Source organism: Branchiostoma floridae, chromosome 1 (genome assembly GCF_000003815.2).
Source record: "Branchiostoma floridae strain S238N-H82 chromosome 1, Bfl_VNyyK, whole genome shotgun sequence".
NCBI lineage: Eukaryota > Metazoa > Chordata > Leptocardii > Amphioxiformes > Branchiostomatidae > Branchiostoma > Branchiostoma floridae.
This window is the reverse complement of record NC_049979.1, coordinates 23,550,315-23,574,810: the sequence shown is the minus strand read 5'-3', so window position 1 is coordinate 23,574,810 and position 24,496 is coordinate 23,550,315. Positions and strand designations below refer to the sequence as shown.

The window sequence follows — 24,496 nt, the reverse complement described above, 5'->3', positions numbered from 1 at the left end:
TATCTGAGACTTTTAAACCACCTCGAGGCAAGAGTTCTGCAAAGAAAGACCAAGGTCCAAGGACAGTGGACAAACCAGCATCTTTTAGAATATGGGAAAATAACACAGTTGAAACGTTTTAGAGTGTTTGGTGGCCATGACCGTTTATAATACAGTGATCGTCCCGACACATTAAGGTTGAACACAAGAGAACTTCATGAACAGCATTGGTGTCTGTCCTAATGTCCTCGTGTCAACTTTCTCTTTGCGGTAAAGAAATGCTATCTGATGATAGTCGCTAGGGGGCGGACTAACATTGTTTCAGGTTTCAGGCGATTGTTTAGTCCTCTTGCGCTACCCGCTTTATTCGCGATCACCTTCATCACACCAGTAATGCCAGAAATAGATACATGTACCTTCGTCCATTGACAATTACAAATAAAGCCGTATAAAACGTCGTCTTGGTTAGAATGAAATGGGCGATAAACAGTCCTATATAACCTCCTTGATCAAATGTAATATCAAGATTGCTTTATCCTCTTTTCAACTTAAAAAACAACAACAACAACAAAAACAGCTATACCATTTCATAGTTTGGTTTTCCTTCTGGCCGATAGTAATACTAAAGTTTGAAGCTGGTGACCAGTTTAATACTGCAAAAGGAAAAATGTTTGTGGGGGTAAAAATATGAAATAGCCTTTTGCTTTCGGTATGGGGCGCGGCTAGGGAGAAAATGGAGTGTTCGCGGTGGAAACAAGGTGACGGGTGAGCAAAAAATCGCAAAAACCGCGAACAAAACCCGCCGCGAACAGTTCCCATTTTATAGCACATGTACCCATGATGTATCGATTTACGACATCTGAAGCATGACGTCGACGCAACCGGGATCATGTAACGGAACTCCCCTGAATTTTACCCAGCATCCCCTCCCCTTCCGCTCCACTCTCAGCATCAGCGGAAGTAGGCGAGAGGAGGGAGATCGCCACTCTGCCAGCTCAGCTCAGGCCTTGCCTCTTGAACCACAAGAAACCGCAATGATCATAACTTTCGACGTACCACAGCTTCAGGTCTGCAGCTGATTGATGAGGGGGAAGGAAACGGTGCATTTCTGGGTAGGTGGGATGTCGCTAACCATCATCTGTAACGACTGCATAGGCTGTTAAACGGTTACAACTTACATGCTGTTTGCAGGACAGCGTGACATATCCTTGTGTTTTTATCCTAGACCATGTTCCCATCTTCTTTCATCGCAAGTTGTCGGAGAACCGTTAAAGTAAATGTGAACAGGCCAGATGCTTTTATGTCTTCTGTACATCGGAATGCGGACACAACTACCACCATTTGCTAGCCAGAACTAACAAGGGTCGGAAATAAAAGTGCTAACTTCAAAATTATGATCAAAACGAGATCCGTCCTTATCATGTGCTACATCTGCTGAACGTTTAGCTTTACGATTACTTCGATTGATATCTCAAGCATTATTTAGTGTAAAGTCTGCACCGAGCTGCGTACGTTGTTTTTGTGGTTGTACGAACAGCTGCATGTAACATATACAAGCTGTGCTGTGCTATGCATGTGTTCACACGACCAAATTCATAACGGTCCTCAGGCAAAGGCTACTGACTTGGCAGTTTTCCCACACCGCGGCATTTGGACCTAAAGCTTGCTGTGGTCAAGTTTTTATACCCAAGCTGATATTGGCAGGTAAATCTGTAGCATTTTCAAACGTTTTGAAACTGATTCTTTTTGTTAAAAATGTTTTGGGGAGCAGTAAAATGTTACATTTAGTCTTCCAACTTCTGCTTTGAGATGAGTGTCATGTTTGTGTTTGGAAAGTTGTGATATTTGACTTTTCAGCAAAAATATACAAGTGAGATCTATCCATTTAGTGATATCTTTGCTTATTAAAAGTATTTTTTAGCTTTTGTTGCTGGTTGACAATACAGTGTACAAACTACAATTGTATATGAATCCTGGTATGAACGTGCTCTTGTAGTGTGATAGGGTTTTCAATCTTACCCCATTAGTACTAAGTACACTACCAGTCTTATATTATTATATATCCACGGAGGTGGCAATCAGATCGAAACCACCTCAGCACTTGTATATCCTTGACTGTTATGTTGAAGTGAAGATAACTGGTGACTAGCTCCAGGTAATGGTGCCTCAGGCTTTATCACAATAGGCAGACTAATTACCTTATTAGCCAAGCAGTTAACGTGTCACGGGTAACAGATGACTTCCAGTTGTCTCCCTGTCCTCAATGTGTGCCACAATGCATATTCTAATTGACTTTGCAAAATAATGGGACACCATAGAGAATTCAAACAATAGATATATTCAGGCTTGTGAAAACACCTTATTCATTGTGTGGTAATTATCAAAGTTGAGCTGGTAACATCTGCTTGGCAATTTCATTATTTCTTGTGAAAGATCTTTTACATGTACCGGTTTTCAAGCATTTTAAATCACTGAATAAATTGGTCTTTTTAATGATTACCATCTAATTTCAAATTTCAATTTTCTGTATTGCATTTAGGGCTATTGATGAGATTGTGTAGAAATGATACTAGTAGTCTATTTAAATGTTGAAACAAAAAGTGATTAAGAAATTGAGAAAGAGAATACGAAAAACAAAGCTATGGTGTTACCACATGTAAATAAGGTGAGGTTCTGTTAATACAGGTGTACGAAAGAGGTAAGGAAGTACACATCTCAGTAGGTGTGTTGCATATTCAATGTATTTAACTAAGAACTGCTGTTGAGCATGCTAGTAGGTGAGAGTATATCTAGTTGCAGTACGCAGGTGAGAGTGGCCAGAAATGGAAATTATCATTTCTGGTTTCTTCTTATGCCATACTAGTAATTATTTGTTAGCATGTTTGGTTGGTTGATTTACCTGTAAATATAATGTGTTGTAGTACTAGTCTAGAAGTAGTCATACTGTGTTTTTGCCTCCATGACAATGTAGTGTTTTGGGTGTATGTGTGTGTATGTGTGTGTATGCATGCATGTTTGTGTTTGTGTTCCAAGTATTTGTTGTAAGTACTATGGATGTATTGTGATGATATTTGGTATGTCATTAATGGTCTTAGGAATAGGAAGACGAAGGTCAAGGTGGATTATGAGTTACTTGACGACTTACCTTGGCAATGCAGCAGAACTTTCAGTATTTGTATCTTTTGTGGATGTGCTTTGCTAGATTTACCAAAGGATCTGGATCCAGGGTTTTTTTAAAGGGATTTCTTGTAGTAAGGATCCATTGCAAGATCCCGCAAATAACCCTTAGCAGCTGATTTCGGTTTGGAGAAAAGTATACGCTCTGCTATGTTCACATTCTATAACTATAGTAATAAGTATAAGGTTTGCCTAGTTTTCTATTACAGTGTAAAGACTTATGTTATTGGTAGGAAGCTTGAGTGATTTTCAGCACAATTAGCTTTCAGTCAGGTGAGACAGAAAACCCTCAGGCTGGATAGCTGAACAAACGGTTGTGTTTCACTTGGCTTACTCCAGTCCAAACAGTACAGTCTACAGGGCAATTTTGTTTGCCTGAAATTATAATGGTTCTCAGATTCTCTCAAACTTGATATACCCCCAATACAAGTACTCCATTTATATGTTGTCTTTGACCAGAAAGAATGCTGCTCCTTCATCTTAGCTCTACTTCAGTAGCATTTACTGTATGTATACTGTTAATACCCCAAACAAGTCTTTTCTTGCTGCTCCTTATGTTAAAGCCAAATATCTGCATGAAAAGATTTGTGTTCATGGAATACGTGCAACCAGATTCAAGTTTCAAACATGTGGAATGAAGGCTGCTTTCAAAACACAACTTCTTGTTTGTCTGAGAAGGATTCATTCCATAGATAAGGCTGCTAGTGTTTCAACACCTCTGCACCAGCTGTCCCAACAGAAGCTTCAGGTCTGCTAGTGGCATTACACTTTCTACTGCTTGCAGAATTCTTTAGATTGTGGGATAGATGTGTACTGTACATAGTATAATATGTGTAATTAACAGGTCATTCAAGCATGTTGCATGTAGGTTTTTATGCCTCCTTGGAATGGATGGCATTTACATTGTGCTTTTTTGTACACCACTGTCTTAAAAGTGTAAATTGCAAACAATTTCACAGTTTCGGCTCTCATGCCCGGCATCAAGTTGGCCCGGCATGACAGACTCAAAATTTGGCAAACACGTGTTCGCATTGTGTTACTATTAGTACTAATAGTAATTACTCTCAGACTAGTAGTTTCAACCTAAAACATACATGTAACACACCGCAAACAGCTTCTTTAACTCCACCAGTACGAGTCGTCCTGGACGACAACGCAATCAATTGAATTACCATATACCAGGGCTCCTGACTGCGACCAAGTTGGTCGCATATGCGAGTAGAATTCCCCTGGTGCGACCAGATCTGTAACCACAGTCGCACAGTGCGACCTCTTACAATTAATCATCATTTATCATCCAGCCAAGTAGAATCTTTGCAGGGAAAGGCTGTCCCTGCCAGGTATCAGTTTCTTCCCCTGACAGGGATGGTCAGCAGGGGTTGTCACACCTCATTAAGGCCTGCCATGTGTCTGTACTGTCTTCAATTACATGTACCAAGGAGGTTTAAAAAATGTTTTTCCACTGGACCTTTATTTACTGTATTCCCTTTGTGAGTTTGTCCAAACAGATAGGGAAATTTGAGAGTATACATGATATTTATATATATAGGAGGTTGAAGAAAGAGCCTTGGTTTGGCCAAGGAGACTTCATGTATAGGAAATAACCTCCTTGGTATAGTATGGTATGGTATGATATGCTATGACAGCATGATAAGTGGAGGTCCAGTAGGCAGTAACAAAACTTTTGTAACATGCCTTTTTAGACAACAATGTTGCAGCCCCTGAGACAGTGAACAAGTAGGCCTTTATAAAAAAAATGGTAGGGTGGAAAAAAAACATTCTTGAGATACGATCTTGGTGTTGGAGAGCGGCCTGCACTATTTCCATTTTCAGTTCAATTTCACCCATTTTGTCAGACACTTGTACTTTTATACTTATTTGCGTTTTTTTTTTTCAATTTAAATGGTAATTTGGGATTAATCAGTTATTTTTCATTGTTCTTACAATAAGAAGGCATAATTACTTTTTTGTCTGTGTAACTTGGTTTCAGTATTGAATACATTTTGATAATCCTTATGTTGCAAGTTTGATTAATTCATTTTTTGGACATTAAAAACTTGTTCGTCAACAGTCATGCCTGACAAGGCTGGAGGTACAAGAGTCGAGTCTGAATAAAGCAGCCAGCCGTAGCAAAAAAACTTTTGTCCTCCTATCCCCAAGAACCACCACATCAATGTATTTACCACATTCACCATATTTAAAGCAAGATTGTTTTTTCTTTCATATTACTGTATTAAAGTATGCTATTCCAGGTGATCAACAATGATTCTTAGATTTTTTGCTGGTGGTGCTCCTAAATATTTGCTGGTGCTCCTAAGTTTTTCGAGTTAGGAGCGCAGTGCTCCTAGGCCAAAAAGTTAGTCTGGAGCCCTGTATACGTAAATGAGTTAACAGTCGATGGTCAAGAAAGATTTTTTTTATGTCAAAACTGTATTTTTATACTACTTTATGTATAAATCCTAGTGTTAGATACACTGCCTACAATAGGAAAGTTGGAAGGTGACTCGGAATCTCAATTAAAAATGCTAGTATGATGTACTCCCTTTAAACATTTGCAACTGCATGTAGCTTGTGAATGAGTAAGTAGCTTAAAAGTCTGGTTTGGATGGTTCTCAATGTTGCCAGAGGTACGATATTGGGTTGTCTTATTTGGTAAACATCTTGGCCGATCACGGCTGGGTTGTGTCCATAAATCACATGGTCTGAATATTCACTGCACAAATAACTCTGTTCACACATTTCTCGAAGAATTCACTTATGTCTGAGAATCAGCATGCATACAGGAAGAACCATTCAACCTGTACTGCACTGCTGCACATGGTAGATGATTGGTACCACAGTATAGATCAGGGGAAACTGGTTGGCGCCATCTTCCTCGATTTCTCTGCAGCTTTCGACCTTGTTGATCACAACTGTCTACTTTTGAAATTAGCATGTTATGGCTTTGATGAATCTACCACCAAATGGATGGCAAGTTACCTGACGGGAAGAGAACAATGTGTTCACATCAATGGAACAAACTCTTCCTTTAAGGAACTGCCTTGCGGTGTGCCCCAGGGGAGCTGTTTAGGGCCCCTTCTTTTTACCATTTATACTAATGATCTACCGCTTGCCATCACTCAGGCCACAGCTGATATGTATGCTGATGACACATCAGCCTACATATGCGCTCCTTCTATTGAAACTATCTCACATAATCTACAGACAGAGGTAAACAACATTTGTAACTGGGTGAGAGTGAACCGGCTTTTCTTGAACACTTCAAAAACAAAATGTATTGTACTGGGGAGCAAGCCCAAAATGTCTGCTAAACCCAAACTCACACTAACTGCAAATGGTAAGGTTATCGAACAGGTCTCAGAGGTAAAACTACTTGGTTCGACAGTAGATGAGTGCCTTACCTGGAATACTCACACAAAATTAACATCTAAGAAAATGGCTAGATCACTGGGGATGATCAAAAGATGCGCATACATTATGGATCAAGCATTGTTAAAAATTGTAATAGAATGCCTTGTACTATCTCACATAGATTATTGTAGCCCAGTTTGGTCATGCACAACTAAAACTAACATAAACCTTCTGCAACGAATGCAGAACAAGGCAACTCGTCTGTTTCAGTCGAAGCCACAGTGGAAATCTGTGCACACGAGACTGTTAATAAACACCATGACAACATTTAAAAGGATAACACTCACAAACGAACCTATTTGTATCAGTAGGCAACTGCGTTCGGTCAACAACTTGCATAGTTACAGAACCCGTTTTGCTGCTAAACAATCTTTTCTGTTAGAGAAACCAAGAACTAACGCACTGATGAAGTGTTTCATGTACAGGGCTGTCAGTGTGTGGAATAACCTTCCAATTGTCATGCAATCCACACAATCCCTGAGAGTGTTTAAGGATGGTTTGCACAAATACCTCCACCAGTAGTTACAAGCACTGTGCGACAGGATTGTCAATTTTTAAATTAAGTATATTGTAAATATGTTATTGATTTAGATGTGTTTGTGACTTGTCTAGTTGCCAACCATGTTTGTATAAGGTATTGTCTCTGTGAATGAATACCAGGAAGACTAGCGGTGGACCCTAGGGTCCACCGCTAATGGTTATTCTAATAAAGTTTCAAAGTTTCACACCACTGGCTTTGCAAATCTGGATAAATCCAGCCTTGGTTTAAAATCCAGATTTGCAGAGCCCGGTATGTCCATGTATGAACAGTCCTGATCAGCCCCAAAGCTGGATATATCTACTTTTATCCAGATCCGCCAAATCCAGGTACTCTAGGTCAAGCAGGATTCGCTCAAGATTGAACCCTGGTATAAACATTAACAGGCTTTGAAAGTTTGAGCAAACTGCATTTATCTTAGGCCGTTAGGGTTGATCTAGATCTGATTTTGAATAGGCTGAGCTGGGTTTGACCATCCCTGGTTTCATTGCACTTCAATGCAGGCTACATATATGTCCAGATTTGCCTAGCCAGGTATGAACAGCAATGTGAACTGTTATTGTTACACCAGGGTAGTTCTAATTGTCGAGATTCCAGTCAAACATTACAAGAATCTAAGGAGGGGAGTCTTTACAAAGCGAACATTGTCCTGCACACAATTTTCTAGCCTGATTAAATCTCGCTTATAGCAGCCCGCCAAACATCCACCGGCGGGGAGGGGCCAGTTACAGCCCTGGACAGCGGAGTTTGTGTTACACAGACTAACAATTTTCATGCTTCAAATGATAATTTGTCAGCATATTCAATTCTGCAGCACACCATCAATCAGTCATGACATGCACCAGATCAGATTCATTATTTGTTAAATAGGACAAATTGGGCCTTTACCTCAGCAGTACAGGTAGGGAATATCTTATAGATGCAATTAACCAGGCTTGGAATTCCCACCTTCAATCTGCAGTTTTCATGTTTTCAAATTTACTAAAAAAAAAGAAACAAATGAGGACTTTGTTTACATTAGCTGGTTGAACTTGAAGCAAGTATGTGTTTTTGTTCACAATTCTAAATGCATGCAAGGCTGTCTCCAAGACCTGTCCAAATATCAGATATTTGCTTGTTGGGACGAACACAAATTTTGCCCCATCTTTCCCCCCCAAAAAGTCTTAGAATCGATGAGTATTCATTCTCTTAAACGTAAAATGACAGATTTAATCATAGAAATGAACAACATTGGTCCACAACAATAAGTGGGGCGGAAAAAAAATTCATAGGTGGAGACTGCCTTGATATGAATGCATGCAAGGACAGACACAGCTAATGGCAGCTGTGATATTGTTGGTTGTGGCAATGAACCACTAGCAAATTGGTTGTACCCTGGCAAGGAAATCCATTTATCACTTGGTAGGCCGTACCTTTTGAATTTCCCCCTTGACGTCACCGCTTCATCCGACTGAGGACAGAAATGGTGCTTGCGAAATTGTGATGTTCATCATTTCCTGGCGTGATTTCGACAGGAGTGCGGCGGAAACCTAGCTGGAAGAGGTATGGTGTAACGTTACATGTTCATACATGGAGATGTTGTCTATGCTTAATCGGTACTTAAAGTTTTTTAAGGCCTCATTTCCAAGTTAGATTGCAATCGCTGAGCCAAAATTTGATGAGTTAACGCTAGTTCACCTTTATCCGTGGGGTAACCTTTATCTGTCGACAGGGTATTTAAGGATATCGAGTCGATTGACTGTGGTTTCAAATTGCAACATTTTCAAAATGTTGCAGTTAGAAACCTTAGTCTGTCGACTTGACATCCCTAAATACTACTAGTACCCTGTTTTTAAGAACAACGGATAAAGGTTACTCTGCGGATAAAGGTAAACTAGCGTTAAAGGCGCCCAGAGCAGTTTTTGAGTCTTTTGAAATTTTTAATTTTCAAGACATGTTTACACACAGTAAGGTTAAATAACACTATCTCATTGCATATCGACATTTATTGAGCAAAGATGAGACGTCGTTGGGTGGTGAGAACTTGAGCGCTGCACGTGCCATTATTTCAAATTTTCGGAACGCACGCGAACATGACAAATGAATCCCGAACGCTTCCGGAGATGTCGTCACTTGTTCGAATAAAGTTTAGATTTGCGAACAGGCGAATCAGATTCAATTCGCTTGATGACCTCATGCGTTCGAAAATCTCCGAAAAGTACCGACGGGAAACCGTTAGTGGCTCGATCCTGTGCTGATTTATTGTAGGATATAATAAATCAAAGGGGTCCGTTTGCGGTATGTTTGTGCGTCCTTTTAAACGCTGAAAGTACGAAATAATGACACAAATGTGCTAGAATGGTGAAGTAAATGTCAATACCCTACCGATTGTCTCATCCAGAATATCCCCAATTTTAATGCACTAAAAACTGCTCTGGGCGCCTTTAAACCTTGATTTCATATTTGGAATGTGATGTTAGATTTAAAAGATTTGAAATACAACAAAACACGCATAAACTGTTTTAAGAATTTATTCTTTAAAAATGAAATTTGTTGAGCAATTTTGTAGCAATTTGATTTCTCAGCAGTCATTCATCAGCGGTTACATCCTATAAGTATAACTATAAGTATAATGGAAAGGGTGTGACACTGTTAGATATGTATTCTACTGGTCATTTTGGAACATGTCCAAGCAATTACTGCTTCCCTGGTTGTAGATAGGAATCCAATATCCTTTATCAACAGGAGTATTAGAACTGTTATGTCAAAGGTGTTGGTAGCATCTTAGCACTTTGGAAGTAGCATTTGTCAATGAAAGGAAAGGGGATGTAGTTTAATCTGTCCAGCCCACATGTCTGCAGTATAAAGAATTATGGATTCTTCTGTTAAAATGATTAGAATTTGAAGCTGTCTATCATTCTTGAAATCTAGCAATGGTAGGACTATGACTTCACTCATGCCCGCCTCTTATCCTATAGGAGATGCCCATAGATATCTATGTGATTCTCTGTCAGTGGGCAAAGGGTGTTGTGAATTTTTTATGAGGCATGGGATGATTTTTATGACTACAGGTAAATATAACATCCCTCGCATCCATCTTACAGAAAATATGGCTCCAAATACCACCTCCATATGCATGATAGTGCAGGTAAAATTGAAGATGTGCATACACTACAGGTATTTTTTTATTTCTACCTGTACCTAACCTAAAGCTCACTGCACACTTAAGTTTAAAACAAATGTTTCCATTACTGAATAGACTGTGACTATATAGTGCTATTGAAAACTTGAAACCACAATTTTCTCTTTACTACAAGGTTAAAGCCTATAAAGGTCATGCAAATTTAAATGATATACAGTAACCAGCATCAGTATGTTATGCAGTAAAAGAAAACATTTCATTTCTGATGCTGTAGCCTACCTGCTGAATCATCATTTTGTTTAATCGAGACAAAGTAATAAAATCTCCAACTCTTTGTGAAAGAATGACCGCTTTCAGATCATGTGTCTGTTGAGGTTCAGTCAGGTTTTCCAAGGGAGCAGGTGTGATTTGTATTGATTTTTATTTGGAAAATGTGATATGATTGACTGGTGTATGCCATAGAAACCATGGCTGATATCATTTGGAACTCATCTATTATAGACCAATATAGTTCCTAGACAATGCTGTGTCATCTCAGATGATATTGACAAGAAGTAAGAAAAATATCTGGCTGTTACTAGTATTGTTCGTTGGCCTAGTATATATGTACAAACAAGCATTATGACTTGGGCATTGCATTGAATGAGTACTTCAAATCTTTTTAAAACCATAAAGGATGGAATTGGCATCAAACCATTAAAGAGGCTATTAGTTTGCCATTGATTGTTGTTATTTTTCAAACATGGAGTAAACGTTAACAATAGGATTTCAGGGTAAAGCAGAATTTGGCATCTGGAATTTTCTATTGGTTTGCTGAAACAAATGAGATTCAAGATAAGATTATAGATTCAAGAAATAGATCAAAGTTGGATTAATGTAACCTGGTATGAATTTGTAGCAAGAGGATGATGAGACTCGGCATCTGTAAATGTAATAGGTTTGGATACGAGGCTAGGACTAATGAAGAAGTGAAAGCAACATTCTCACAAAGAGAAACAGGTTAAGGTTTGTGGTATAAAGGTCGTGTACCTCCTTTTGTCTCCTTATTCAATCAGCTTTGTTGCAGGTGGACAATCCAGGCTGTCACGTGCCCTTTGTTAATAGCTCTAACATCTGATCAATATCTTCATTGTCATTCATCCTGAAATGGTGTCATAAGATGGTGGATGTTTCTATGTACTGGTAGAGACAGATACACGCATAGGGATGTGTGTGTGGAAGGCAAGTGGTATCATTTGAAGGTGAAGAGTTTTCTTTCAGTTCTCCTACTGTAGTTCCCTTGAACTTGTATAATATGTTGACAGATAGCAGAGTCTTATGAGTAGAACGATTGTAGATTTTCATGTACAAGTCCAGTTTTTTCTAAGCATACTGTTATTCTTGAAATGTTCACGGTGGTTTTATTTCCAACAATTTTTTGGTGACCTATTTTTGTAAAATCACGATCCTGCCATGATGAACCGTGTGTGTGTGTGTGTGTGTGTGTGTGTGTGTGTGTGTGTGTGTGTGTGTGTGTGTGTGTGTGTGTGTGTAACAAACACGGCAAAAACCTCCTCATTCCCCCCTTAAATGAAACGAAGTCCCCACAAAAGTAACTGAATTTTCAGTTAGCTATCTTGTAATTTTCTAACTTGCCCCGAAATTAGTGCTAAAGGCCATTCATTTATCTGCCTCCTCGCAACCTCTTAAAAGTAAAGCACCCTACAGTCAACAGGACATGGATAACCTTTCTCCAGTTTATGGTACATGTTCTGTGGGAAGATCAAGTCCACATTATTGATCCATACTGTAGCCAGACCTGGCCAGGAGCCATCCTGTGGTGAGGGTCAGGTCAGAGATCTGCCAAGGTGCAGCTTTATTGGGTGAGTCAGGGCACATCTGTCCACTTCCAGCCATAGATTGGTGTACTGGGAACAATGTAGCTGTGTCAGGTATTACTAATATAATCTCAGAGGATGGTAGGTTTTTATTACGGTCACTAGGAAGGTTATATTTCTGGCATGTTTGTCTGTCTACCGGTCACCAACTCAACAATGGTTGGATGGATTGATTTGATATTTGGTGTGTTGCTAGCTTGTGACAAAAACCTGAAATGATTAGATTTTGGGTTCCCTTGTGGCTTGCTTTGGTACTCCAGTAGAACTTTTGTATCTTGTGTTTTGGTCCTGCTATGGTCATGACTTGGGTGGTAGCTATATAGAGTAGCTCTTGATTTAATGCTCTGTCAGTTGTATAGATGAATTTACTAAGCATCAGCCATTTTATTCTATATGCATGCCAGTGATATTTCATGACTAATACTTATCTTGTCCAGTTGGTAATCAAACATTGCTGCATGTATTACTGTATGTATATATGAATACAGAATTTAGCTTACAGTAGTTCGTTTTTGTACACCATTTCATGAAAATTTTATCATCATTTATGACAAGCTTTATGGCTTGAGCACATATCAGCTGGATTGAGTTAGTAGAGAGCTTGAGAAGGTTGATAGAAAAGTCAAGGCCATGATCGTAATGTGAACTACATGTAATTGGAAGTACTCTTACAATGCTCAAGTCTATTCCATGGAATCACCATCTGATTGGTGTGTAAGTGTACGCAAGTACGTATGTGACACTGTGTGTTTGTCTCTCTATCTAGTCTATAGCTATGTGTTGAGCAAGTCTACGTGTGTGTGTTTGTGTCTGTGTGTGAGTGTTTTTGTTTTCCTAACAACTTATGTCTAGATCTAAATCTTTTAGTCTGTATAACACAAACTCTGCTGTCTGAGGCTGTAACTGGCCCCTCCCCTTCTTGGTGGCCGGATAGATGTTGGGCAGGCTGCTATAGGCAAGGTTTAATCAGGTGGTAAATCTCCTAATGTCAAAACTTAGTTCTTGATAATTTCCACCTGATGTCTTAGGAACTTATGCCATGCCTACATGTAGTTGTAATAAGGAAGGCTAAGAGGTTAAGAGAACTGAGTCACTGTTACTTTTATTGTGACATGTTTGGCTAGGGGAGCAAAATGAATGGCTTTGTGCCCAAGATGACGACGTATATTAGACCATCTAAGTGTTTTTTTCTGGACAAAATACATATTGTATTATTATGTGTGTCTAAACTTCATCGCATTTTTTGTTTGTTTTCTGCAGGTAATGAAAGGATTAGGAACTAGGAATTGAGGACACATCATCCAGGTGTCCAAGTGCCAACCAAGGGATCTCCCACCTTCCGCCGTAACCATGGGGACCATGATGAAGTTCCTGCTCTTGACCCTTGCCCTCTGGCTGCTGCTTCTTGTCTACATGCTCGGTAACTTCTACACCGGGGACCCGTCCACCAAGTCCTCACACGACCTGGCGCGGGCGCTGGCTGAGCTGGAGAAGATGAAGCAGCAGAACGAGGAACTCAGGCGAATGGCTGATGAGCTCAGGTATGGTGTGGGTAACACCTGTACATGTATGAATGGCTGATGAGCTCAGGTATGGTGTGGGTAACACCTGTACATGTATGATAGCAGGGCTTGAAATACCACCTGCTGTACTGTGTGTAGGTATTTCTAGCGTATACCTGCACCTAACCTGCACTGGTCCATGTACTGGGATTTATATCTGATGTAGGTGTATATGGATTGTTATCAGCTTCATTGACTGTTAGCAGCTATAAAGTATAGAAGAAAAAATAACGAAAAAAACGATTTTAGTATGATCCATACTTCCTAAATTCAGAGTGGTACAGGTAACATTTGTCTGGTGCAGGTAATTTTCAATGTTACCTGCACCAGTGCAGGTATGCAGAAAAAAGGATTTCGAGCCCTGATGATAGGTTTTGTCTATGACATCCAGTTCCCACTCTATGCAATGCATTTTAAATCATAAAACTTTTCGTACAATGTACTTCTGCAGTGACCTCTCTACCACGCATTCATGATGTAGCAAATATGTCTTAAAGATTTATGAAGACTGTAGTCTACTTGCACAGCATTGTTTAACCGTAAATTTAAAACACAGCAACAATTGGTCTACCACAGCAAAATAAAACCAACATGAATATAATTTACAGTACTAGTGCTGTGTTGAATCTCAAGAATGTATGGTAAGTACAAAAATGGAAGAGTTTTCAATGTGAGGAATGTCATATTTACATGACCAATAGAGTGTGAACAGAAGGTGTCAAAAAGCTCAGTTATACCAAGTCTTATAGGTACTACAGTGGTGGTAAGAGACACATGATTTGGAAGGAAGTTTTTATTTGAAAAAGTATGTCACCTGACCAGAGTACCTAAGCATGTACAAAAGCTGCTTAACAACTTACATCTCAAGCAGATTTGTAGCAGCTGCAAAATGAATTGATTTAGGACATGAATAAATCCTGCCAGGAATTGGGCATAAATATTTTAAGAGCCTTTTGTATGCCTGGGTTAACAGAGGTCCTGCTGTAAATGCTGTCTGTAATTTGCTTCCTGGTTCACTGCTATAACTCAGGTGACCTGCAGGGCTCTGTAGATTAGGTTCAGGTGGAAATGGCTTTTTCTCCATCACATTAGGATTTGTTCCATGTATTGTTGTAGTAATTGTTTCTCAAGTTAATTTATTTTTGCCTGATACTGATTATCAGACCTGTACATACATATATCACCTGCTCAGCACAATTAGAGGCGATAAAGGTCTCATTCCTGCATTTTGCCGTTCTATTGGATTTAGTGTTAAAATACAAACCTTATATGCCTGCAAATCCTTGCCAAAATTCATTTTATTACTAATCTTAGATCTAAAAACATGATTGTAATTAACATAGGAAATGCTCATTAAGGGAATGAGGTAGAGAGCCACAGTGACAGTACTTTTTTTCTGTTGGTTCCTTTTCAAAGTACAAATGTAGTGCTGTCTTTCCTCCCAAATCTACAGGGTGTCTGCTCGTGACTTACACAATGACCAGGTACAGATGTCTCAGGATGTGGATAGAGTATCACTTCTACAGGAACAACTGGCCAAGTGTGAAAGTGATGCCAACAGTAATAAACAACAAGGTAGGTCAATTTTGACTCGATTGGGATCCAAACAATACAACACCGTGTGGATCAATTACAGAGGAATTACAGGTATTGTATACCGCACATTAGACATTACAAATTATATTCTACATGTATGTTGGCATGTCTTCAATGATGAATGTGCACACAAGCCTGAACAGTCAGTTCTTGGGCATTCCAAAGCACCAAATGGATGACTTGAAGAAATTTCTGAATGAGTTCCAATTATTTGAATGTGAGTTGCCCATATATCTGTCTGATGTCTGCCTTTCTCAGCTGTTATATCTGACAGTAGTAGTAGTATCCAGTATTATACTGCTACTGCGGTCTCTGACACAGGTGCAACAGTTAGCTTGTCTTCACACCACATTTCCAGGTGGTTCTGTTTAGCAGATCCTTGCTAGTGAGGCCGGACATTTTGTATAATCAGCAAATATCTTACTCTAGGTGTTATTTCTGATATAGTTTATAACTGAAAACAAGCGAGTTACACAGTGTGTGATTAACAAACTATTAACCGTGTGTGATTAACAAACTATCATATAGAAAACATAACAACTGCAAACACAGACAATCCGACAGACCAAAAACTGTCATGTCTGATTAACAACTAGTTCTACCACCTCTGAACTGTACTTCCTGTCAGTCTGGTAAGTTTGACCTGTGCAGTCATCTTCCCACACTCTAGCTGTCACTCAAATAACTGCAAGCACACACCAACACCAAAAATTTCACACACCAAAAAATGCATGGAGTCAATAGCCTACTTGAGCTCTTGTTTGGATAGAATGGTAAACAAGGTTATAACAATCACTCTACATTTGCCAGCTCCAGTCGGTAGTCTGGATTCCCCCAGCAAAAAGCACGAGCAGCTCCAGAGGAAGCTGGAAGACGGTGTGCGGGAGCTGTGGTTCCTGGTGAAGGCACAGCTCAAGCTGATGAAGTCTGACTCACAGGCATCCAGCGTCAAGGACAGGATAGACAACCTGCTGACAGATGTGGGGGATCATCAGAGGTGGGATGTCCTGTTTTCTCTTGTGTGAATCTACTGTTTATGTGAAATAAGGTAAAGGTGTGTTCCCTAGCCTTTTTTTTAGGCCATAGGGGCAGTGAGTTGTAAATCTTGTGTATGGTACAATGTACATGTATTAGAAGGCGGAGCCCATCGCTCTCCTTCCACAACCTATTACCTCCCCATTCCCCCAACCAAAGTCAGGTATCGATGATTACATCAGGATGGAGTGAGGAAAGTCATCTAAAGTTTCCTTTCCCAAGAATACAACATCTAGCTCAGAATTGAACCCAAGACTTCTTGATTGTTTGTCATTATTTATCAATAACATGGTTTGTCCTATGAGTGCTGCTGTCATGACAATAAAAACAGTAGACTCAATAGCTGGAAGCTGTCTACTGAAAATCCATAATGATGAATGGTCTCACAATGGATTTATTGAATAAGTGCTAGAACCTGTCCGTGGCCATTTTTTGAGAACATCAAATAGCAAGACCTCATTATTTTGGAGCAACCAACATCATTTACAATGTTTTGTCCCCAGAGAAAATATACACTTCTGAGGGAAGCCTTCTTTTATCGGAAAGTGTGTCACTCCTTGCCAAAAATGTTATTTTTCTATCCTTTATAGTCATTTGGCACCTTACCTTTGCTGGTGAAATGTTTATTATGTTTTTTTTTTTCTGTAGGACCATCCTGGCAGATGCCCAGCAGCTGAGAGATGCTGACGGAGGCTTGGCGTGGAGACAACGGGAGGCGCACGCCCTACAGGACCTGGTTCAACGGAGACTACACTATTTACAGGTGTATTATCCTGCCTACATATCCCTGTAGCTCAACTGGTATAGCAGCCTTACAGTTGAACTCTTGGTTACAAGTAGTTGGTACCAATCCTGGGTAGGGGTCCTTGGTTGGAGCTGCACCTGTCATTTGGGATTGTAAAATGGGGGTCCTCTGTTCGAGGATTTGCCTTCAGCATGTTTAAATGGAATGGGCTAGCAAACTTTCCCTGTGAAAATAACCTTGCAACTGAAACAGCATTCAAGTGTCAACAAAAGTAGGAAAATACTTTCTTGGTATAGAATTCAGGGTCATCTTTTTTGTGCACCCTTGTACAATTGTGACTTCCTTGTTGTGGCAAATCGTATGATTGTAAAATCTTCTCACATTTACCTCTCTCGTCTTATCCTCTATGTTCCAGAATCCCAAAGATTGCAGCAAGGCCAAAAAACTATTATGCAACCTGAACAAGGGCTGTGGGTACGGTTGCCAGCTCCACCATGTGGTGTACTGCTTCATGGTGGCCTACGGCACGGAGCGTACCATGATCCTCAACTCCCAGGGGTGGAGATACTCCAGCGGGGGCTGGGAGAAAGTCTTCCTACCACTTAGTGAAACATGTACAGACCCATCAGGGTCCTCCAGGGGGCCATGGAAAGGTGCGTTATAGAAGTGAACGCTTGTATCAGCGAAGGCACCCTAGGGTGTTACAAAAAGAAAAGCCTGTTTTTTCATCAATTTCTTTAGATTGACTACTAGTAGACGTTTGTAGAGGTAAGGCACCAGATTGCAACATACTGTAAATCCTGAAATGTTTGGAGTAGTTTTATTTTCAGTAACCTGTCCACCATGAATATGTGATTCCAATGTGGTACCACTGTTCTCCTTCCACTTTGAAATGAAATCCCAGCAGAAATACATGAATTTACAGTATATCACATCATTCCACAGGTGAAAAGTCTAAGGACACCCAGGTGGTAGAGATGCCCATAGTAGACAGTATCTACCCTCGGCCCCCTTACCTGCCTCTGGGGATCCCTGAAGACCTGTCAGACAGACTGCTGCGTCTCCATGGTAACCCGTCTGTGTGGTTCATCGCCCAGTTTGTGCTGTACCTGCAGAGGTATCAGCCTTATCTCCAACAGGACATCGAGGAGACAGCACAGAAGCTAGGATTCAAACATCCCATTGTAGGGTCAGTCCAACTTCCTGTCTCATAGTACAACAATTAGGCCGTACTATTGCTTGTACTATTATAATAGGTTTCAAGGAAAAAATATGCATTGGTAATGACTGCAATTAACAGACAGTTCTTTTGAAGATTTTTGGGACTTTTTATTGCTTGCACACTTGTTCTTTGGGCAAGAAATAGTATGCGTGCTAAATCTGACAGATATAGCTATATTTATGGTATTTATAACTGCTATTAGCCACTACATGTACATTTGTATGTAAGAGGCCCTCTTCAGGCACCTGTGCCTTTCCGCAGCACTCTTAGCTTATTACATGTACGTCAATCATACCAAAATTTCATACCAAAATTTTCCTGCGTACATGGAAAGCTTAAAATTTTCATATGAAGTTTTTGTATCAGGATTTATAATTGATAGAACAAGAGACTTTAAGGTGGAAATAAATACAATGCTACAATATATATGGGCTACTTGGAGTGTACACTTGCAGTAATACAGAAACAATGCTTGCTGTACCATACAGAAAAGAGTATTCTGACCTTCCAACAGGAGTTTCAAGTTTGAGTACTTTAAGTGGTGTTGTGGTATCAGCTGTTTTCTACCTCACTCACATTTCACACTTATTCCAGTATGGGCCAGCTATCCAGTCACATGAAACATGCATGTGGTGAGACACACAGAAAGCAGCCAAGTGTGTTCAATAGTCATCCTGGGGAGATGGGCCTTGCTGAGTCCACTTCAATGAACCCATTGATCTGTGCATTTTAAAGTGCTGGTCATCTTACAGTGTAGGCCAGAGGGCAGTGACCTTTCCAAGAGTGTTAAGGATGACTTGTGTACTGTATATCTTTTGAGATAAGGCTACAGCATGTATGACATCCACTGAAGACTCCAATTTTAATACGAGAGCATTAAGAAATACTAGGTTAAAAAATAAGATGGCTACCATCTCTGGAGGGGAAAATATTTTTTGCTTTTTTTCAAAATTAGGCAAAATTCAATGTGCAATGTCATCCATAAAATTTACCTACTGTGACCTAGGTACCATAAAAAAAGTCAGCTTGCTGAAGGCAAAGAGACAGTTGTGGTAGCTTTGTTTCTCCCTTTCCTTTCAGTATTCACGTGAGAAGAACTGATAAGATCAACACAGAGGCAGCCTACCACAGTATAGCAGAGTACATGGAGTGGGTGGAGGAGTATTACCAGCTGCTGCAGAAAACACAGGAGGTCAAGAAGAAAAGGGTTTACCTGGCGACAGATGAACCCAATTTGTTGACAGAAGCTCAAAAACAGTAAGTCACTACTTCTTTGTTTCTTCTGTGTGTTTGTTAGTTTGTCTCGGTGTGGTGTGTGTTTGCAGTTATTTCTTGTAATGTGAACTGTGGAGAGTATTTTGTAGCCTTATTGAAGCTTGAAGTAGGAAAGGATGAAAAAGTCCTTATTGATACATGCTGTATTACAAGTTTCTGTTGCTTTGTAATCTCTCGTATAGCTATGAAGTCCACACAAAACTTTTGTACTGTAAATCTTGAAATGTCTGCAATGGTTTTATTTTCACTGTGACCTCTCCACTGCGAATATGCGTTTCCATTTCATTCCTACTATACTACAATGTTGTTTCAAGTTGGAACTTAAAACACTTCCAAAGTTTCCTTTTCACTTCTATTCCCTCAAAAATAACGGAACTTACAGTACGGATAGTACGGGATCATAATGGATTTTGGCTGTGTCATTTTATTAATTACTGAAATGATGCTGTTTATATCGATATCAAGCTTTCCTATTTACACATGCTTTAAGCATGCTTAGACTTCAAGTGCATAGTGATTCTATTCACTCTAAACTGTTACCTGATCCCTCCCACCGTCAGGTACCCTGAGTATGATTTTGTGAGTGACAACGCCATCTCCAAGTCTGCAGGGCTGAGCAGCAGGTACACGGACAGTGCTCTGCGGGGGGTCATCATCGACATCCACTTCCTGGCTCACTCCGACTACCTGGTCTGCACCTTCTCCTCGCAGGTGCGACCAACATTCCTTAGATAAACATAAACAAAAACACCATCAATGAGAAATCAGTGAAAGAAATGTTGACAATACCTTTGTCACAGGAGAGGAGTTTCCAGTGATGAGTGACATTCTGAATCAGATTTTTTTCATCTGTTGTCTTTGTGTACAATGTACTAAAATATTACTAGTAGCTTCGTATCCAAACCTCTACAGCATCCAAGTCTCTTCCTCTTCGCAAATAGGGAGCAGAGAGGATGAAATATACTTGGCAGCTGTAATAACCTTGGGCACCAGACTACTAGAACATAACAGCTGTGTGATGCTTAAGTTCATGCAAATATTCCAATGGTAGTGTGAAAGCTTGGTTCTACACTGTAACTACCATAATGAAGTCTTCTTATGTACATACAACAACTCATTGGGCAAAATATGTGTTTTATGCAAGAAGACCCCTTTCTTGTGCACTTTTGTTAAGACTTAAGATTAACGATCCTTTTCCCATCCCAGGTCTGTCGTGTAGCTTATGAGATCATGCAGACCTTGAAGCCAGACGCAGCGGCAAACTTCCACTCTCTCGACGACATCTACTACTTCGGAGGGCAGGGCGACCACAACCAAGTAGCCATAGCCAAACACGAGCCCAGAAATCAACAAGAAATCTACTTAGAACAGGGAGACGAATTGGGTGTAGCCGGGAACCACTGGGATGGGTACTCCAAGGGCGTGAACAGAAGAACACACAAAAGTGGGCTGTATCCGTCCTACAAGGTGGAGGAAAAAATAGAACTGGTGAAGTACCCCACCTACCCAGAAGTGGAGGAGTCCAGTTAGCAGTGCTGGTATGGAACTTGTAGACATTAAGGGCCACACGGAGCAAAGTTCCAGAATATCAAACATTCTCAGTCACATCATGTTATCTTCCAGTCTCTTTCCAGGATCTTTGACTAGTTGGATGACATCTACATGTTTGTTAAAGCACAGAGAGATTGCATCTGAACTTGTCATCTGAGCGGGTAACTAGACTGTGCAAAATTGCACCAAAAAATTGCACAAACTTGTGAACCTGCGGTCACTGATTTGCGGCACATTTGCATATAAAGCCCAGATGAGCAGGTTATTGGAAATTGCAGTGTTGCCACTGAATTTAAGATATTATATTATGCGCCCATTTGTTTTGGATTGCAAATTTTGTTACGATCCTAAACAAATTGCAATTTCAGGCAGCAAATCTGTGTCGACTGACGCCAATTGCAAATGTGAGACACCCACCTTACATTGTGTGCTCAAGAGTGACAGGCAGATGTAATGACTGGTTACATGGTTTGCTCTGTACATTTAATGTATAATGTCTAGTGACAGGATATTTTCAGTCAAAGCACCCAGCACATGTATAGCCACCAGGAAAAAGAGAAAATTTCTGTGATGATTTTACCTCCAGCCTGTGTACATATGGTTACTGGAGAGGGAACTGTAGTGTGATATCAGTATTTATGACACTTGGTGGTCAGTGAAGCTACAAAGGACAAGCCATTAACACCAATGTAAGAAATCTTTAACAATTGTTGTCGATCTGAAAAAATGAAAGACATTGCCTAATTGTAGATATATGTGTGATTCAATGTATATGTTACTCAAAATCTGTAGAGTATTGTGGAATTCTAAAGTCATTGCATTGTTGTGATGTAAATGTAAGCATAAAGGTAAAAAGATCAGCACTAGTAAAAATCGAGTTTGTAAGAATACAAAATTAACATGGCATTCCTCTAAAGCATGTCCCTGCAACAAAGTGTAAAACGTAAAACCAAAATATGACGATGAGCTGTATGATGGATGTTGTTGGTCTCAGAGAGAGAGAGACCTTTTCAAGTATGTTGCTGACCACTTTATCCTCCTGTGAGTAGTTGTTTACCTTTAAGTGGGTATCTCATTGGACCATGTCAAAAGCCCAGATGAGCAGGTGTGCACCATTTTGTGCCAATTTGTGAAATTTTCTGCATTACAAACCTTTTTAAAAGGTTGCAATTTCAAATGGTTGAACATTGCAATTTCAAGATTTGCGCAAGTTTGTGAATGCCTGGCACAATTTGTCACAGACATGTTAGGTCCAGTGAGATAACCACTTATTCAAGTAGTTTGTGTCGTTTCAAGTTCCTATCTTGCATACAATATTTTGTCCATCTGCGATTGTGCTTTTATAGTTATGTAGTATTTGATAACACCAAATCATATTTGTGCAGAGTCTATAATTGTATCATGAAGCACTCAGTGTTTTACATTATGTAGATTCATTGCCATTTCAGGTGCTAATGATAGTGTATTATACAGCTAAGGAAATTTTAATGAAAAATAAAAAAAAAGTTATTATATGTCAGTTTTTACCAATGAAAAATAAAATTCCACTATTGACAGCTTAATAGGTTGTGTTACAAAATAAAGAGAAATTATACAGGTTTATTTATTGATCAAAAGTTTATCCATGTCATTGAAATGTGTATAGTAGATAACTATTCAATTGTAATCAATTTTAGATCAGTGTATGTACAAGAAAAATTACCAGTAGATACAGTTGAAAGATGTACAACTATCTGGCAACTACTGAAGATGTTTAACATGTGATGAATAGACACAGTATCGTAATAATAAGTAGAAGCAAAAATCTTAGTGACCACTGAGCACTCACAGTAAAATGTACAGATCGAAGTTCACTCAATGATGTGAATTTGTACTGTCGAATACTCTATCATATGTACTTTATGCTGAAGGTAAGACATATACTTCATTATCTTGACATTGATATGTACATGTATTTTGTAATTTGACACCTTATAAGTGTTATCTGTTCCAGTTACATACTGGTGAAGTGCCAAATAATGGGGCAAAGGTAGATTTGATGATACAATTTGTAGGTCAATATCTGTCCGTCCACTTTTTTGTATGCAAACATTTGCTGTCCATATATGCTTTCAACAATCCTGTAAATACATTTAAGTTTGCAGCGGGTCTTGTGTTCCTGGTTTTCACTGGAACCTCTTTAACTAAAACTCAAAATAACTGCAAAAATTTTTGTTATGTCTTTGGCCTGCCTGCCCTTACTCTAAGTCCTATATGTATTATAGAGTTGCTGGTAGGAGTTTTCCAACTGGATGTCCATAAAGTCTTTCCATTACTATACAGTATGGGCCTCAAGTGCTATCGCAAACTCAATATTTGAACCCTTCATATTCTCCTTACTGCAAAAAAAATCGCTGCAAACCTAAATGTATTTACTTTAGCTTTGGCAAAACAAAGAAGATGTCACACTGCATCAGATCTCACCAGGCATATAGAGTGTAGTGATAGAATACAGAAGCATATCAACTTGCTGATGAGAATGCTATACTGCACCAATTATTTGTTCCCAATGAAGCCACTCAGGAATTTTTTTCTAGGAATATTTTGCACCTCCATGGATACCACTAGAAGATATCTTTTAATAGTGTGTTAGATTCTAGCAATATGGAACACTTCTCATGATGTATGCCAGTGTTATGAACTGAAAGTGTGGAACATTAATTTTGTGCTCAATGAAGCTGTTGTCACTTGTTATACTCCCAGAAATGCAATAAAGAATGATTAAGTATCTGAACTGATCACCTGCTTTCATACCATTTCAAGTCTAATTGTGTAACTTGGTTGTGTCACATTTAGTTCTGTACCTCTTGTAACACCAACAGTGAACTCTTTTATGTTCATTTTCAGATGTTACACTTTTTAGTAAAGACAACTTGCAGAAAATATATACAGCATCATGCTTCACCTCAAATGAGGAGTTTAGCTACAATGTAGTCACTCACTCACTATCCAGTTTAGCGTCCGTTGTCCCTTGTTAGCTAGTCATTCTATATAAAGATGAAAATGCTATCACAACAAATTAAAGATCCCATACCTCCATGAAACTTATGAAAGCTCTAGCCATCACATGTTAGTGATCCTCCCCTTTTCAATCCCAGCTCCCTCCCTCCTACAGGGGATCATTAATTTGGACTACTGACTAATTTGGACTTCTGTCCAAAGGGAGGCTGAAAATTGCCATGTTTCTTCTACCTACATACCAGGCCTATCATTAATAGTATCAAATCTTGATTTATAGCTACATACAAAATCAACGAAAATAAGACTTGGACAAAGCTATGTCATGTAAAAAAAATGTGAGGTGCCTGTTTTTAAATTGTTACCTAGATCTCCATTTGTCCAACAACACTACTCTCCCTCCCAATGAA

General features: G+C 39.5%; 1 protein-coding gene across 1 annotated transcript; it reads left to right on the top strand.

Annotated features, from left to right (window-relative positions):
• Positions 1-906: 906 nt before the first annotated feature.
• LOC118414291 (alpha-(1,6)-fucosyltransferase-like) lies at positions 907-23,884 on the top strand. The gene is made up of 10 exons (XM_035818237.1): positions 907-1,091; positions 13,364-13,644; positions 15,119-15,240; positions 16,072-16,258; positions 16,945-17,059; positions 17,457-17,694; positions 17,987-18,230; positions 19,344-19,520; positions 20,099-20,249; positions 20,745-23,884. The coding sequence occupies exons 2-10, from the start codon at positions 13,454-13,456 to the stop codon at positions 21,066-21,068; spliced, it is 1,749 nt and encodes a 582-aa protein (XP_035674130.1). The 5' UTR covers positions 907-1,091; positions 13,364-13,453; the 3' UTR covers positions 21,069-23,884.
• Positions 23,885-24,496: the final 612 nt, after the last annotated feature.